Source organism: Plecotus auritus (genome assembly GCF_963455305.1).
Source record: "Plecotus auritus genome assembly, chromosome: 13".
In the NCBI taxonomy this organism is placed as follows: Eukaryota; Metazoa; Chordata; class Mammalia; order Chiroptera; family Vespertilionidae; genus Plecotus; species Plecotus auritus.
Genome location: NC_137779.1, coordinates 28,456,162 through 28,474,685, shown reverse-complemented (window position 1 = coordinate 28,474,685; position 18,524 = coordinate 28,456,162). Strand labels below are relative to the sequence as shown.

Genomic DNA, 18,524 nt, shown 5'->3' with positions numbered 1-18,524 from the left:
GTCTCCACGGGGTTCCCACCCCACACGGCACAACCCTGGTGACCCACCGAAGGTTCTGGTTTCAGGGGATCGAGGGGCTTACAGATGGACCGATGTCCACCTGTGTCCTCCTGATGGCCGGCCACACGAGTCACTTAGCAAAGAGCTGGCCTTACCTTTGAGGAGAGGCAAGAACTCGTGGAGACGAGCTGCCAACCACTGAAGTAAACACTTCGAAGCGCCCGTGTCTAAAGAGAGCCTGCTTTCTCCTGCATCCTCCCTCGGCACTGCAGTCCAGTGAGATGTCTCACATCTGTTCTCCTCCCTCCCCTCCCACCTACTCAGTTGCCAAGCCCCTCGCTGTCCTCCTGCCTCTCTCGGCGCTGTCCCCGCCCCCACACCCTGCAGCTCCTTAGACCTGTCCCTCGCAGGCTGGTAAGAGAGCCGTCTCACGTAACTGGTCTCCCTGCCTCAGCTTCGCTCCTCTCCCCTCGATTTCTCTCTAAAGCACACCTCTGCTGCACCCCTTCTCAAACACTTCGGGAGGATCCCCAGTGCCACCAGGATAAACCCAAACTCCTGACCGCAGATGGCACGAAGGGTTCCCAGTCAGCATCCACCTGCACTACCCCACCGCCTCCGCACCCCCCTCCCCACAGAGCCCTGCCGCCTGCCGGGTGCGTTCCTTCACCTGTTCGTGTAAGTGCCTTTCCTCCCCCCGGAACACCCTTCCTGACCGCTCTGCCGGGCACACGTGTCATCCCCTAAGACTTCAATTCGGCTCAGACATCCCTGGGCTGCATGGCCACAGTAGCTCTCCCAGGACGTAAGGTGAACCTTCATCATCACACTCACCACGCCTTAGTGTGAAGACCCGTTTTCATGTCTATTTTCCCCGGGGACTGTTAGTCTTTGAGTTTCGCCATATTCCGGAATGTGGGCAGGAGTTTAAAACAAAGCAAGCCCTGGCTGGCTTGGCTCAGTGGATAGAGCGTCGGCCTGTGGACTGAAGGGTCCCAGGTTGGATGCCGGTCAAGGGCACATGTCCAGGTTGCGGGCTTGATCCCCAGTGGGGGTGTGTGCAGGAGGCAGCTGATCAATGATTCTCTCTCATCACTGTTATTTCTATCTCTCTCTCCCTCTCCCTTCCTCTCTGACATCAATAAAAATATACTGAAAGGAAATAAATAAAACAAAGAAGAGTTTGAGAACAAAGGAACATGGGATCGAAACCCCAGGCAGTCAGAACCCTCAGACCTGGGCACATCGTGTGGTCGGGGCGGTGTGCACTGGGGTCAGAGGCCAGCGCTTAAAAAACCCTGACTCTGCCAGCGACTTGCTGTGAGTCTGAAAAGTACTTAGACCCCTTGAATCACCGTTTCCTCATCTGTAACATGGATACAGTGACACCCGCTCCACAGGGTTGCTATGGTGATTAAGGAGCTAATGCACAATGCCTGCAGAGTAAAAAGCTCGATGAATGGAAGTTCTGATCATAATGATAGGTCCACCAAGCGCAGATGGCTTTCTGAAACAGAAATGAAATAAGTTTCTGAACTAGAAATGGCTGTGGCTATTTCCACCACCTACTGGGTAGAGAACGGCTATAAAATTATGACATAAAAAATTCAGGACAGGTTTGCCTCTGAGGAGGAGGAAAAATAATGCAATCGGAGAGGAGCAGACAGGGGTATTTGCAACATTCTATGTTTTGTTTTTTATAATTGATTTCAGAGAGGAAGGGAGAGGAACAGAGAAATAGAAACATCAATGCTAAGAAAGAAGCACTGATCGGCTGCCTCCTGCACATCCCCTCCTGGGGATCAAGTCCGCAACCCAGACATGTGCCCTGATCGGGAATTGAACTGTGACCTCCTGGTTCATAGGTCGACGCTCAACCATTGAGCACACCGGCCGGGCAGCAACGTTCTATTTTTCAGGCTGCGTGGTGGGCACATAGGTTATTATTCTATAAACTACAAATGCTGCATACTATTTTGTATGAACAGCCCCAATGAAATAAAAATTTCTAAAAGAAGTCCACAGAGACCAGGCCTATGAAAGTGTTCAGGAACTGCTGCCCGTGTGTCCCGCCCCTGGTCGTACAGGCGGCTGAGCTCAGGGCCGCAGGGCTGAAAAGGATACAGTGCTTCCAGCGAGTGAAGGCCCGCCGCAGCGCCACCCTGCCGGCCAGCGCCTGCACCCGGGCGTGGCGAGCATGCCAGCTCTGCCTCCGCTGCCAGGCCCACTGCCAATCGCAGAAGTGTGTCTGAAGCACCGTGACTTGGTGGAATCGCTCAGCCGTCTCTGCAGCACAGAACATAAGTTAGCTGCTGCCCCTCCCGCGTTGGGCAGAGCAGGAAGCATCCCTCATACCAGCTGACCCCCACCGCGAGCAGACACACGGCTCCAAGGCAGTTCTCACGAGGAACCCTGGACTACATGGTTTCTAAACACGGGAGGGACCTCAGGAGTGCCTCCGTCACGTCTCTTCTTTCCAAGGAAAGAGAAATGGCCTGTGATTTTAGGGGAAAGGATGCTATGAGATCAATGCGCTGACGAGTAAGAACGGCGACCGCTGCTTTCCGAGCTCCGCTCTCCTTCTGCCTCTTCTTCTTCTTTTTTTTTTTAAAAAAATATATTTTATTGCTTTTTTACAGAGAGGAAGGGAGAGGGATAGAGAGTCAGAAACATCGATGAGAGAGAAACATCGATGAGCTGCCTCCTGCACACCTCCTCCTGGGGATGTGCCCGCAACCAAGGTACGTGCCCTTGACCGGAATCGAACCTGGGACCTTTCAGTCCGCAGGCCGATGCTCTATCCACTGAGCCAAACCGGCCAGGGCTCTACTTCTGCCTCTTAACTAGGGTCTCCTGGACAGGACTTCAGGGACCGAGTCCAGGACACACCGTTCAGTCAACTGCTGGCCAAGGCTGTGCAGCCCTCAGTCAGGCTGACGCGGGCTGCCACCTTCATCCCCTGGTAACACTGACTCGCTAGGGGCGGGAGGAGCTCAAGTCCGGGAAGTGAAAGGGAGTGGGTCCTGGAACGAAACGTGCAGCTCCTCACTCCTAACGCTCTGGGCTTGGGCCACCAGGCAGTGGGCCTGTCACTAGTCCCAAAGGACACGTTCACACCCTCCCCAGAGAGCGCAGCAGCCGGAGATTTCTGTGGGGAGGTCGAGGTGAACGCCGGAGCCCGACCGGCATCGAGCTCAGAGCGGGAGTCACTTGGGCACACGGAGGAAACAAAGGCCCGGAAGCACTGGGGACCATGCCCTCCGCATGTGTTACCACCTCTGAATGCTCGCGGGTAAGTAAACGGCCGGCACGGTGCCGAAACAGCTCAACGTCCACAGCCCGGGCATCCCTGTGACGGGGACTAACGGACCCAAACGCCTATGGGCAGAAGAATGGCTAAGGGAGATTAAGCTAAGCCACCCTGGTAAGTACGACCATAAAAAAGAATGTAACTTTTATGAAGAATAAGGACACAGGGAAGTGTAGGTTAGCTGTATGGGGGAAAAGCCACATACAAAATTGCATGTATCACATGAATCATAACAGGGTAGTTACAGTATCTTTAAAACCCTAGTGAAGCCCTAGCTGGTTTGGCTCAGTGGACAGAGCATCAGCCTGCAGACTGAAGGATCCCAGGTTCGATTCCAGTCAAGGGCACATGCCCGGGTTGTGGGCTCGATCCCCAGTAGGGGGGAGTGCAGGAGAGGCAGCCGATCAATGATTCTCTCTCATCATTGATGTTTCTCTCTCTCTCTTCCTCTCTGAAATCAATAAAATATATATATATTTAAAAGCTCTATTGAATAAAATATATGCGCAGAAGAAAATAAATGTGAATTGAGGATTATGTATTTTCCTCCTCAATCTCCCTTTACCAGATTTGGGGTACCCCCTGGTTCTATCTCTCCTTAATAAATTAGCTCCACTGGCGGAAGGAGAATGGAAACTGTGACCCGACCCTCTGTCTCTCGAGCCCGGAACTTCCTGCTCACCGTTCTGCTGTCTCTTTACCCTCCGGGCCTGCAGGTAGTCAAGCCAGGCCTTCAGACATCTGCGCTTCTGCCAGTGCTGATGGTGCTTCACTGCGCAGACCAGCTTCTGTCTCTCTCTCTGGACCTGCAGGAGCTGTTCCTGCCACCGTGACCAAGCCTGAAAAATAGAGAAGACAATGGTCAAAGGAGAGGCAGGGAAGCAGAGGTGAAGTACAGGTGCGGGAAACAGACAGACAGACACACACACACACACACACACGGTAAACATCAGACTCAAGGAAGTGGCAATGCCTAAGCAGGATCATAAGCTATGGGAATTTGGGGTGAGAGGGTCTTTAAGAGGGTCACCCTGCTTCCAGAAGGTAAGGTGTGTGTTTTCTGAATAAAGAACAAAAATAGAAAGGAATCATCAAACAACGAGCAGACAAGCAGCAGGGCCAACCGCAGGGGTGACCCGCTGCCTTCGGATCTGGGACAGGTGAGAGCCCGCCCTTCCTTCCTCAGTGGGAGGAAGCCTGTTGTCCAGAGGCCCTGTCTCAGACACGTCAGTTTCCGGGACGCTTAGCGACAGAAGCTGAGGTCCACGAAAGGATCCCAGAAGACCCTGTAAAGGTGCACCCTGGGGAATCTCCAAGCACGCTCAGCGAGATGCATGCCCTAGTTTGAAGATGACTGTCTCAGACAAGACTTCGTACCTTAAACCTGAAACACCTCTTCGCCTTTCTTTCCTCTCAGCTGAATACCATTCTTCCTATTTCACCAAGGAAATAAAAGCAATCAAAAAAGAATTTTCTCAAGCTCCCCCCACTCTACCCACCCACCCACCTGCCCGCAGGCTCTGCCTTCTCTCCTGTTAACTCTGGATAAACTGTCCATGCTGCCATCAAAGGTCACCCTCCCACTAAGGATACATCTCTCACCGTCTCAAGATGATCTCTCTGGCAATTCCCCCAACTTCTACATCCATTTTCACCCTCTACTAGGTTGTTAAAATCAGCATACGAATGTGCTATTATTTCTCCCATCCTACACAATACTGATATATCCCTCAGGGATGTGAAAACCAAACCTAGCCAGTTTGGCTCAGTGGATAGAGCATCGGCCTGTTGACTGAAGGGTCCAGGGTTCGATTCCAGTCAAGGGCACATGCCCGAGTTGCGGGCTCGACCCCCAGTAGGGGGCGTGCAGGAGGCAGCCGATCAATGATTCTCTCTCATTATTGATGTTTCTATCTCTCCCTCTCCCTTTCTCTCTCTGAAATCAATTAAAAAAGAAAACCAAAAGCAATGGGTAAACCTTCATTGGACCTGGACCTGACACTAAAACAGCAACAATATATATCTGCATATAAACTATGTTAGTTATTATCGTATCAGTGTTAAATTTCAGGGATATAATGATATTGTGGTTATGGAGGGAAACATCCTTATTTTTAGGAGATAATAAGCTAAAGCAGTCGTGGGCAAACTGCGGCTCTGTTGACTGAGTTTGGCGACCACTGAGCTAAAGTATTTAGTGTAAACTTTGTCTGCAACTTTAAAGTGTCTCAGAAAACGCACTGACATACCTAGATAAAGCGAATATGGCAAGATGTAAACAATGCCTAAACTAGAAACAGAAGATAGTACCCACCTTTCCCGTGACTTGGTATTCGTCAAAAATAAAGTGTGTGTCGGGGGAGGTAGCTTACTGTCATAAAAATACTTCTTTTTTTTTTTTCCAGAGAGGAAGGGAGAGGGAGAGAAAAGCATCAATGATGAGAGAGAATCATTGATCAGCTGCCTCCTGCACACCCCCTACTGGGGATCGAGCAAGCAACCTGGTCATGTGCCCTTGACGGCAATCGAACCTGGAACCCTTCAGTCTGCAGGCCGATGCTCTATCCACTGAGCCAAACCAGCTAGGACATAAAAATACTTCTTAAAAGGAATAAGTCAGTAATTCTCAAGTCAAACAACTGGCACCCCTCTAGGCCAGCGGTCGCCAACCTTTCAGACCCCACGGACCACCGGTTGGCGACCGCTGCTCTAGACCACACTCTGCCAGCGGCTAACACTACATTTCTTTCCCTTCCTTTCCAAATTCCTAGAAAAGGCCGTCTGTTTTCTGATTTCTCTTCTCCCAGGCAGGTGTCCCTGAACCCTCTTCCCCATCAGGCTTACCGAAACTGCTCTTATCAATGATCTCTTCAGTTTCCCAACCCAAAGGTCAAATCGCAGTCCTCAACGTCCCTGACCTGCCAGAAACATCGGAAACAGCCGACCAAACCGTCCTTCCCCTGGCTCCCGGGACATCACGGGTCTCTCTCTGTTCCCGTTGCTGATCCCCAGCTCACAGGCTCAGTCCTGGAACCCTTCCACCACCCACTCTCCCGTAGCTTTAAGCACCAGCTGCGTGCCTCGGACTCCCAGCTCTACCTACCTCCAGTCTGGGCCTGTCCTGAGGACTCCACACACACATCCAACTGCCCTCCTGACATCTCCTGGTGGGGATTCGAAAGGCCTCCGGGCTGAAAACATGTGCCTCTTCCTAATCTTTCCCCACAGACCTGCCCCTCCCTCCACCTGCCCAATTTCAACAAATGGCAACGACACTGTTCACTTAGGCCAAAACCATGGGAGTCATCGTGGACTCTCTCTGCAACCTCACAACGTGTCTATCCATTGACAATCCTGTGGACAATACCTTCAAAACACACCCAGAATCCAACACCAACTTGCTGTCATCCTTGTCCAAAATCTCACCTGGAATTTGAAAATAGCTTCTTATCCCATTTCCCTGCTTTTATTTATCCTTGACCTTCTATGGTCTATTTTTAACGCAGCAGCCAGAGTGATCCTTTTTCGTTTGTTTTGGTTTATGTCACTTAAACCTCTTTATTTTATATGACGATTTCCCTCCCTCCTTTTTTTCCTCTCTCTTATGCCACCAATTTGTTAGAGAGACCAAGTCATTTACCCTATAAAATGTCCCCCATTTTAGATGCGGCTGGCTGTCTCAAGGTGCCTTACACTCATCCCTCTGACCCTGTATTTCCCATGAACTGATGGAGTCATGTTCAAATTTTTAGACAAGAACATTTCTCAGGTGGTGCTAGGCATGTCCCATCACTGCCTCAGGAGCCCATTGTGGCTGGCTGCCATAGTGCTCTGTGCCAGGCTGCTCAGTGGCATCAGTCCGCTCCCTCCATTCCGTTTCCCCATCGTCTTTTCACCTGGAGATTGCTGCGCAGACCCACTTTTTCATTAGGAGTGACCAACAGTGATTTTCTAATTCTAGTGCTTTTGTTATCGCTGGGATTCTATAAAGAAGCCTCCTCTCTCGTTAACCTTCTCGTTTCTCAGAGATTAGTGTGCATAGGAAAGGCAGGATAAATTGCTTGATTTTTACCTTCATTAATTTTCAAAGAATTGAATCAAAGCTCTAACACCACAAATTGTGACCAATGAGTTCCTTTTTATGTCTCATTATGAATGCATACATTTTTATATATTTGATGTGTTTTTAATCCATTATAGTCATTATTCTTTTTTGATGCTCAAATTGTTCTAGCTTAAGCCTATTTGAGTCCTGATACAATTCCATTAACCTTTGTTAATTTACACTTTCCAGCACACTATACCCTAGGCCAGTGGTCGGCAAACTCATTAGTCAACAGAGCCAAATATCAACAGCACAACGATTGAAATTTCTTTGGAGAGCCACATTTTTTAAACTTAAACTTCTTCTAACGCCACTTCTTCAAAATAGACTCGCCCAGGCCGTGGTATTTTGTGGAAGAGCCACACTCAAGGGGCCAAAGAGCCGCATGTGGCTCGCAAGCCGCAGTTTGCCGACCACGGCCCTAGGCCAGCGATTTTCAACAGGTGTGCTTCAAGGATTTTTAAAGCATGCAACATCTATTTAGTCCGGGGCACTGAACTATTTTCCCTTAGGCTGTCAAATTTAAACAGACCACAGCCAACACAACAATCGCAGTCCAGTGTGAATGCCCAGTCTTGAACAATTTATAGGTCATGCACAGAGTTGCATTTTATTGGCTACAGTGCATAAGGTTGCATCTGATGGGCTATATCTTGGTACCAGAAATCCTTATATACAAGTATGGGCACCTGATATTTTAAAGTCACTTTGGGGAGCATCTGAAATCTTGCTTCCCGGACATGCAGTCTGTTTGGCTCAAATACACTCAAATCAACTTTTTTTTTAAATTGATTTTTAGAAAGGGGGAGAGAAACAGCGATCCGTTTGTTCCACTTATTTATGCATTCATTGGTTGCTTCTTGTATGTGCCCTGACCAGAGATCAAACCCACAACCTTAGCATATTGGGATGATGCTCTAACCCAGTGGTTGGCAAACTGCGGCTCGCGAGCCACATGTGGCTCGTGAGCCTCGGTTTGCCACTCTGTTGACTAATGAGTTTGCCGACCACTGCTCTAACCAACTAAGCTACCGGGCCAGGGCCTCAAATCAACTCTTTAAAAATTAAAAAAAATTTTAAAAAAAAAAGTCACTGTGGAGCAAAAAGAGTAGGTAACTATTATTATTAGTTTTTGTTAAGTCAATCAGAATTATACCTACTTTTTGTTAGATTGGCAAAAAATATGTATTTTTGGTGTTTTGCAGAATTTTAATGATTAGTTTATGTGTGCCATGAGATGAAAAAGGTTGAAAATCGCTGCCTTGCCAAAACCGGTTTGGCTCAGTGGATAGAGCGTCAGCCTGCGGACTGAAGGGTCCCGGGTTCAATTCCGGTCAAGGGCATGTACCTTGGTTGCGGGCACATCTCCAGTGGGAGGTGTGCAGGAGGCAGCTGATCGATGTTTCTCTCTCATCGATGTTTCTAACTCTCTATCCCTCTCCCTTCCTCTCTGTAAAAAATCAATAAAATATATATTTTTTTAAAAATCGCTGCCTTAGGCTTATGATGTCTATTTTCAGCTCTAGATCTGAAATCAACCATTTCTCAAAAAACAAAACAAAACAAAGAAAAACAAAAAACACACACACACCCCCTCAGTTCCTTTCAGAGAAACAGCAGAGACCACAACTTGGGTCTCAGGACGCCAGATGCTATTATTGCCACTGCTTCCAAGACTTTTCAGTAAGGAGATATTTTAGGTAAAAAAATTTTTGAGTCCACATTGATATTCCCATTTCCAGTTTCAGATTTCCAGGGCTCTTATTTAATTTCTTTTCTTTCACCCTGTCAAGTGTGATTCCTACTGATACTGCCATGGGTATCTGCTCATCTTCCAATGTAGGTATAATCATTTCAACCTAATTCCAATGCTGCCGCTAACAGTAAGACCGCTGCTGGATGCAGTTTTAGATTTCTGAGCAGTCCTGTGTCCTCAGCCTACAGCCCACAAGGGAGGGACAGTCCAAATACTGAATTTCCAAGTCCCGTGAAGTGATGGTTTTCTGTGTAGCCATGGCCACAAACTTGGTATGTCTGTTTCAGTGTGTCCTAAAACCCTAGGGATTTTTTTCCTTTTTGATTTACTTTGGGGTTTTGTTTTGTTTATTTTTCCATTATGTTTCTTGAAAACATAGCAAACACACTGTCTCTAGTTTCTCTCCCGCCCTTTCTTCCTCGAAAGGCAGCGGTAAGGAACCGGACGGGTCCTATGAGGAGGTAAGTGGGATCCCATCACTCCTCCATCCAAGCCAATAGCCTCCCCCCCTCCCCCGCCCCCCCTCTCCCCTCCCGGAATAAGAGCCAAAGCCTTTAACGGGCACAGCCTGCGAAAGCCCTACCATCTGCCTCCTCGTCACCTCATGACCTACCTAACCCTTCCTTCTCTCCCTCTCCATTGGGTCCCTGGGCCCCATTCTAAAGTGGGGTGGGCGGGGGGTATAGAGAAGTCCCCCCCCAAGACACACACCAACAAGCAATTCTTGGACCAGTACGGTGTCCAGGAATTCAACCCAGTTCTGCCACTATCTACCCAGAGGGAGCAGCCAACATTGCCGCCAATGGCCAGGAAGTCACAATGGCTGTAAGTCCTCAGGAAGGATGTGGAGAGAAACAAGCTTCGGGGGAACGTGGGAGTGGGCAGAAGAGAACACGAGGAGCGAGGGCTCGGGGCCGACGCTGAAATTTAGCTCGGAGCGTCTTGTTTTTATTGCCTTTTTAAAATTTTTGTTTGTTATTGCACTTTTTTTTTAATCCCCACCTGAGGATATGTTTTTCATTGATTCCAGAGAGAGGAAGGGAGAGGAAAAGAGGGGGAGAGAGAAACACGGATGTGAGAGAAACATAGATTGGTTGCCTCACACAGGTGCCCCAACTGGGGATCGGACCCACAGCCTTTGGGTGTATGGGACAACGCTCCAACAGAGACACCAGGCCAGGGCTGAACTTCTGCTTCTTTAAATTACAGGGACATTCAACAATTTATTAGTCTCAGGAGTACAACACAGTGGTCAGACATTTACATAGCTTACAACGTGACCTCCCCGATATGGCCAGGACAGTTCTTAAAAACAAGGATAAAGAAGATCCCTTTGCCCAGATGGAGCCTCAGAGCTGCACCGTAAGGTAGGAGTAGCAGTGAAGGGCTAGCATTCACCGAGCATGCCGCACCCCAAGCGTCACCCTGTGGGTGTGGGGCTTCCCAAGGCGGACAGAGGACTCACCTGCAGCCGGAGGCTCAGGGCCCTGTGCTTCGCAGCTGAGGCACCGAGAGCACGTCCCAGCCGGACCTGTGCCAGCTGCCGCCTCCACTCGCTCCACCACACCCTGCAGAGAGCACATGGACCATGGAGCCGTCAGACAAAGCCCCGCAGGAAAGAGAAGGAGGGAGTGAGGGCCGGGCCTCCGACTCTCAGCTCAAGTCCCTCTGCCTCCTGGCGCCGTCTCTAGGCTGATATGTTAGAGGCGCTGCTAAAAAGTCAGTCGAGACACAGCCCTAAAGCTACCAATTAAGGTTTGGAAACTGATGGTTCTACGGTCAAATCCAGCCTTAGACAACATGCTCGGTATGGCTACACAAATGTTTAAGAATATGTAATAAATCACTGCCAAGATTTAAAAAATCAGGGGAGTTTACAGAATAACCTGCAAAGGAAAGTAGCTTTTACATTTCTAGTCCTGATGGGTCCCTTCCCTTCCTACTGTCCTGGCCGGGTTCCATCCCAGTCTTAGTTTCTCTTCTGCTTATTTCCTAAAAACAGGAATGAGGATTTGAGAGTTAGCAACCTCTGCGTCACAGAAACACTCAATTTGCCTGGTCACTCCAACCCACCAAAATCTCTTTCCTCCTAACCGAGGCCATGCCAGCTGCGTCACACACTTCAAACCCTCACGCTATCTTACGGTATTAGTTATCTTTAGAGCACTCGGGGAATTGTAAGTTCCCTGAATGCAGCCCCAGCACCCACTATTGTACCAGGAACATTTTAAGCCCTCAATAAATATACACCAAGTAAATAAAGTCATGCAAAAATAACCATTATAGACTCTAGTAGAACTGCATATTTATTAAGAATCTTACAATATTTGCTGAATAAATTTTAAATCATTTCAAAATTATTTTATTTTAAATGACTTCTATATGTCCATCCTATGGTAAAACACTTTACAAATATTATCTTAAAAGTGTCTCCATGACAACCTTGAAAGATACTTACTGGTGTGCCTATTTCACAGATGAAAAAAGTGAGATCTGGAGAGGTGAAATGACCCAATAATGCATGTTGGAAGAGGGATGTGAACCCAACTCAGTCTATGGAAAGCCTCCGCTCTTATCCATCCTACAGACAGCGCCCAGGTAGGAGCATGGGTTCGGCATCGGAAAAATGCGTTTACAACTTATATGAGCTCGAGTAAGTTACAACCTTTCCGAGACTTCCTGTGTATCGTAATCTGTACAAGAAAACTCTTTTACAGTTTATGGTGAGGGTTAAATGAGACACTTTACATTACAAAAATTAATATACACACATACTTAATACAGTTTTTGCAAGCACTATGTTTCAGAGGACCATTCCTCCCTCAGGCCTACAAGAACATAGCGAGCCATCGATCAGTGTTACGATTATGCAAAAACCAGTGCTCTTATAGTTGGACAAGTTGTCAATAAATCTTTACTGGGTATCAATTATGTTCAAAACTGTTTTGAGGTGGGTTTTATGCTGCAAGGCTGAGATAAAATGATGGCTGCTGAGCGGCAGGGCATCTGAGTGCACTCACCACAACATGCTCCGCTGCCTAAACCCCAGGGCGGTGGTCTGCATCTGAAGTTTGGTCCTTCGAAAAACCACGTAGATCAGCCAGGACTTCCAGGCCCGTCGCATCTTTTGCTTGGCATCTAGATGCACCAAAGAGGTTTTCAGAAAGGGGGAGGGGGAGATGGGTTACTCTGAGTTATGGTCAAACTCATGGGACTCTGTACTTGTCCCGCCTTTGAATGTCTAAATGCCTCCAGGCTTCAAGTGCCCCCTGCTGGAAAAGTCGTGAAGTTCTACAAAATGAATAAAGATGCAAGAGCCTGTGAAGAATGGTTATGTAAGCGATGACAGTTACAAAACATTTCGCAGGGGTCCTCAAACTTTTTAAACAGGGGGCCAGTTCACTGTCCCTCAGACCTTTGGGGGGCCAGACTATAGTTTAAAAAAAAAACTATGAACAAATTCCTATGCGCACTGCGGGCCAGGGATGAGTCGGCTGCTAAGCAGGACAGGCAGCGGCACCCGGCGGGCCGGATAAATGTCCTCGGCGGGCCGCATGTGGCCCGCAGGCCGTAGTTTGAGGACCCCTGAAAAGGAAAATCAATACACTGCCCTGTTCAGAAATACTTTAAAAGCCCTTTATTTTTTAGAGATATGATATGGAACATTTACATATAAAATGATGTGAATAACACAGGAAGTAGAGAGGTGAGACTGGTGTGAGTTGATAATTGTTGAAGCTGGGTGGGTGTATGTACACAGAGGTTCCTTATTCCATCTTTCAATTTTGTAGAGATTTTAAATTTTCCATAATGTGGAGTTTAAGGACTAAGAAATCATGTTATAAAACTTGCTGTTTGAAACAATTTTAAAGTAGCATAAGCAAGACAAAAGAAAAGGCCACTAACTCTATCTGTCTGGGAAACAGAATAAGAAAGACCAGTAATGATCCTGGAGGAAAGAGAAGTTAGTAGATATGAAGGTGCCAAGGTCAACAGGTTTTCCTTTGTGGTAAATTCCACTTTTATTATGAAAGCTATCACTAATAAAGTAAATTTCTTTTCTTTTTAGCATACAAAGGAGAAAATAAAATTATACAAAGCGTTTTCAGACTATTCTCCAAAATGTGATCAATAGGACTAGAGCTATACTTTATATTTCATAGTTGTTGACAAGTCAACTCAAAATATGAAGAAAAATGTAACATGTTGCTTCCTCGAGCCCACTGCAGGCCTCAGGAATCAGCACCCCCTCGGCAACGAGGTCTATAGCATGGTGCTATGGTTTAGAGTTGGGGTAGGAGGCCAGGTTTGAATACTGGACCTTGTCGTTTATTAGGTAAGTAACCTTGAATAAGTTCCTTATCTATTAAATGTCGCCTCCTAGAGATATGTTTGCAGAGTCAATGAGATCATCTATGAAAACTGCCTCCAGGAAGTGCAAGCTGTTATTTTCTGAGCATGGAAATCCCAGGAATCTGCATTAATTGTCTCTACCAAGAGTCTGAGGACAATTTGAGGACCATTCCTCCCTCAGGCTTATAAGTACCTGCAGACTTTTCATTTAACAGTGAAAGAGTGAGTGGACACTCCCTGAGGTCTAGGACACGGTCTGAAACAACGTAAACGTTTAACAAAACAAAAATTGGTAAGCTGGACTTCACAAAATTAAAAGCTTTTGTTTTGCGAAGGATAGAGTTAAGAGAATGAAAAGACAAGCCCCGAGTGGGAGAAAACATTTACAAACGGGGGAATGACTCTATGACTCTGTAGGGACAGAATGCAGTTGGGTAATCCCTGTACCTTCCCCTCAGTTTTGCTGTGAATCTAAAACTGCTCCCAAAAAATACAGTCTTCATAAAAGGGAAATAAAAGCCAATGTGGGCATTCCTTCAGACGTGCACTTCCGTTTCTCACCGTAATGCTCGGCTCTCGCGTACTTGGTCCTCATGCCCTGCTGCTGACGCACGTAGGTCTGCCAGGTCTGGAACATCAGGCTGTACAAGTAATACCTGAGGAGCCAAAAAAGGAAATGGCATTTCTTTACAACAAACAGTTCCTCACTGATAGGCTTGGTCTGTACTCAGGAGAAATCACCACGGACATGTCCGATACCAAAAAAAAAAAAAGCCCTCTCTTCATCCTGACCTAAACTTCCATCGCCCACCATCACGGTGAAAACCACTGTCCTTGGCAGGTGCTGCTCTCCACCCCTGGTGTCACTGAAGAAAAAAAGCCCAACTTTTCAGAATAACTTCACCTTCAGCGTCCACAAAGCCGTGATATTTGGAATGAAGTCATATTTTAGTCATCTTTCTTAAAATAAATATTTTATTTTTATATATGTTTTTATTGATTTCAGAGAGGAAGGGAGAGGGAGAGATAGAAACATCAACGATGATAGAGAATCGTTGATCGGCTGCCTCCTGCATGCTCCCTACTGGGAATCGAGCCCGCAACCAGGGCATGGGCCCTTGATCAGAATCGAACCCTGGACCCTTCAGTCTGCAGGCCAACGCTCTATCCACTGAGCCAAACCTTAATATCCACAGTATGTAAAACATTACCTCTCCTCTGCACTAAAACCTGGTCAATGACATTTTCTTTCTTTTCCTTCTCAATACATACACGGGACACATTCAAACTGTCAGTCCCTCCATATTTTCACTACGCCATTTCCTTAGACTTGATTTTTCATACTATACCAGCTTTTTAGAATTATTCAATATGTCTATTTTATCAAAAATATGTTAATCAGCCCTAGCTGGTTTGGCTCAGCGGACAGAGCGTCGGCCTGCGAACTGAAAGGTCCCAGGTTCAATTCTGGTCAAGGGCACATGCCCGGGTTGTGGGCTCGATCCCCAGTGGGGGACTTGCAGGAGGCAGCTGATCAATGATTCTCTCTCATCATGGATGTTTCCATTGCTCTCTCCCTCTTCCTTCCTCTCTGAAATCAATAAAAATATTTAAATATATATGTGTGTATGTATATGTATATATATAGATATAGATATATACATATCAGAACCCCTACCCCAAAGAACCTAAATAAAGTGACTATAATGAGAGTGCACACCATTTTTTTAAAAGTACGATTTCCTTTTTCCCCCAGAGAACTTCTCTTCAGTCCTTAAGGACTTAGCCCAGCCATGGGCTTTGGTGGAGGCGGTGGGCAGTACCCGCAGGCCTGGATCAAGGTGGCGGGGTGGGTCCTTCCGGGCCTCACGAGGACGATTCCTGACGATGCCTCGCTGCGAAGGCACAGTTCACGCAGTCATGAACTTTCACACGCAGCTCGGGAGGCACACAGGCAGGGAAGACACTCCCTTTGGAAGTGTCCTGATGGCAAGGGCCTCTGTGTTTCCAAGGACGAACTCCTTGTCCCTGGGCACGCATCGGGGCAAGTGGAGTGCCCGCCGTGGCCACGGCTTCTGGCACAGACCACTGCTCCTTCTTTTCTGGGTCATGTGAGCAAGGGCCCGAGGGCGAGAGTGAACACCATTTTAAACACACCATGTGTCAGATTTATTGGGCACATATTTTCTCCTATAACGAGTATAAATTAAAGCAACTTATGTTAAAGAACAGAATATTCTCAGAGTAAGAAATTACATACAAGTGAAAGTCACGCAGAAAACCTTATTCAAATCACTAGCATGACCAGCACATAATGGTTATTTGACGTAGAGGAGTGTCTCTCGTGCGTGCGCGCTAACGTGCACGTGTGCATGGGTTTAACGTAGGATTTGGATCTTGCTGACTCTAAAATAATATGAAGAAAAATAGAAAACAATTCAGAATGTGTGTCTGTTTGACCATAAACATGCCAAGGAATCTATATATATATAAAAGCCTAAGCAACTGTTCAACCATTCAACCGGTAGCTATAACGCGCACTGACCACCAGGTGGCAGACTCTCAATGCACAGGCATGGAAACATGGAACAGACTGCTGAATCTCAGAGAAAAGGGGGGAGGAGGAGAGGGCAGGAAGAGATTAACCAAAGATCTTATATGCATACTAGAGGCCCGGTGCACGGATTCATGCACCGGTGGGGTCCCTCGGCCTGGCCTGCAGGGATTGAGCCAAAACTGGCAGTCCAACATCCCCCGAGGGGTCCCGGATTGCAAGAGGGCTCAGGTCAGGCCGAGGGACCCCCCAACGGTGCACGAATCTGTGCACCGGGCCTCTAGTTACCTGATAATGTGCATCACTAAACTTGAAGTCACATAAATGAAATCTGACCTGTAGTAACAGTCTGCTCGAACACAGAGCTTCCACTCCCGCTGGGAAACCCACCACTCTCCTTTCCATTCTTCAAAGACCTTCCGGAGCACCCTTTGCTTATAGTAACACCTAGGGCACGGGAAAAATCAGGGGCACATGAGGATATTAAAGCTGATCTCTAGATCCAAGTCACAGTTTCATTTTACCATTGCTCTCGCGTAGTAAAGTGTGGCTCATTATTTGATAACACCAAAATAGATGAAAAATAGACATTTAACTTTTTCAGATCAAAACCGTATACCATAGCTCTTTTTTTTTTTAAAATATATTTTATTGATTTTTTTACAGAGAGGAAGGGAGAGGGATAGAGAATTAGAAACATCCATCAGCTGCCTCCTGCACACCTCCCACTGGGGATGTGACCCAACCAAGTTTCATGCCCTTGACCGGAATTGAACCTGGTACCCTTCCGTAGGCAGGCCGACGCTCTATCCACTGAGCCAAACCAGTCAGGGCTATACTATAGCTCTTACCAACTAAAGGCATTAAAGTAAAATAAAAATCTGACTTTTCAAATACCATACTGAATTGAGAATTATTCTCAATTTTTTTCATGCACCAGACTAAAAAATATTTTTGAGCCTTGGACAGTATAGCTTAGTTGGTTAGAACATTGTCCTGTATACCAAAAGGTCGTGTGTTCAATTCCCAGTCAGCGCACATACCCATACCCAAGTTTTGGGTTCGATCTCCAGCCTGGGGAGGGAGGGGGAGTGAGGAAGGCCACTAATCAATGTTTCTCTCTCTCTCTCTCTCTCTCTCTCTCTCTCTCTCTCTCCACCCCACCCCACCCCCGCTCCCTCCTTCCTCTCTCCTTAAAATCGATAAACATAACCTCAGATAAGGACTTAAAAAAAAAGAGTACAAGAGGAGATATTGGAGACACTGAGCATGGCCAGGAGATTTGATGTAAAGGGAACCCAAGTGATGGAATCCTAGCTCCAGGAGGTAGTAGAGGCAGAAAGATTTTTTTTTTCAGAATGGGAAAAGTGACTGAACGTGACCCATTAAAGAGGGAAAAACTGATGCAAAAAAGAGAAGAAAACAACAACCCTGCTGCATTGATGGCCTTGAGTAGGCACAGGGGAATATGATGCAAAAGTCAAGGATTTTGCCCCAAATGAGAGAGCATGGTTGGGTCACATCCCCAGTGGGAGGTGTGCAGGAGGTAGCTGATCGATGTTTCTAATTCTTCCCATCAGCTGGGAAAGCAGGCTACATCCAACAGATGCTGGCACTGGGTAAACATAGTGGTGGTCTCTGCTGCTGCTTCTAAACCAGGAAACAAGGACACTAGCTAAGAATGAGGAAGAAATACCGATTAATAATAAACGGACATGACTGTTTTATCTACTTACCAAGTTAGACAAAAAATTTTGTTCAGATCTTCTCTTCAGAAAAATAGGGGACTACTTCAGATCTAAGACTGCCTTATGTATGGACACATATTGTATTATTTTTGCCCTACTAATTCAGTGGTCATTTTGGTTTAGTTTATTAATGATAAAACAATTCCAGTTTATAAAAATTTAAGCATTCTCCAAGCACTTAATGGCTATATTCTATAGTTTCTGATATGTCATTCCCCTCTAATATTCCTAAATGTGAGAAATAGGTAATTCAATATGAAAAGAGACCAAAAAAAGAAGAAAAAGAAAGAAAAGAAAAATCAATATGCCCAACCCTCCCCAAAGTAACAACCCCCTTGACCTAAATAAAAGACTGCAGCCTGGCCGGCGTGGCTGTGTTTGAGCACCGATTAACCAGGAGGTCATGGTTCCACTCCGGGTCAGGGCACATGCCCGGGTTGTGAGGGACATGCAGGAGGCAGCTGATCAATGATTCTCTCTCATCATTGATGTTTCTCTCTCTCTCTCTCTCTCTCTCCCCCCTGTTCTCTCTGAAATCAATAAAAAAAGATTGCAAGTTGAAAACCACCACCCCACCACAAATTTCCAATCAATGAAAACACAGTATCAGAATTCTAATTCTGGAAGATGCCCAAAGCCATAACTTATCCCCAAACAATTAGCTCCCATCTGGGTTACAACCAAAACTCATGTCTCCT

At 46.8% G+C, this 18,524-nt stretch overlaps 1 protein-coding gene across 1 annotated transcript in view; it reads right to left on the bottom strand.

The window, feature by feature from the left end:
* Window positions 1-18,524, bottom strand: part of SFI1 (SFI1 centrin binding protein) — a gene marked incomplete at its 5' end in the record, with an annotated part of 45,140 nt that overhangs the window by 18,389 nt on the left and 8,227 nt on the right. The window contains 6 exon segments of the mRNA XM_080650827.1: window positions 2,125-2,286; window positions 3,993-4,149; window positions 10,637-10,739; window positions 12,192-12,309; window positions 14,086-14,180; window positions 16,415-16,525. Of these exon segments, the coding sequence (XP_080506953.1) occupies window positions 2,125-2,286; window positions 3,993-4,149; window positions 10,637-10,739; window positions 12,192-12,309; window positions 14,086-14,180; window positions 16,415-16,525 (746 nt within the window).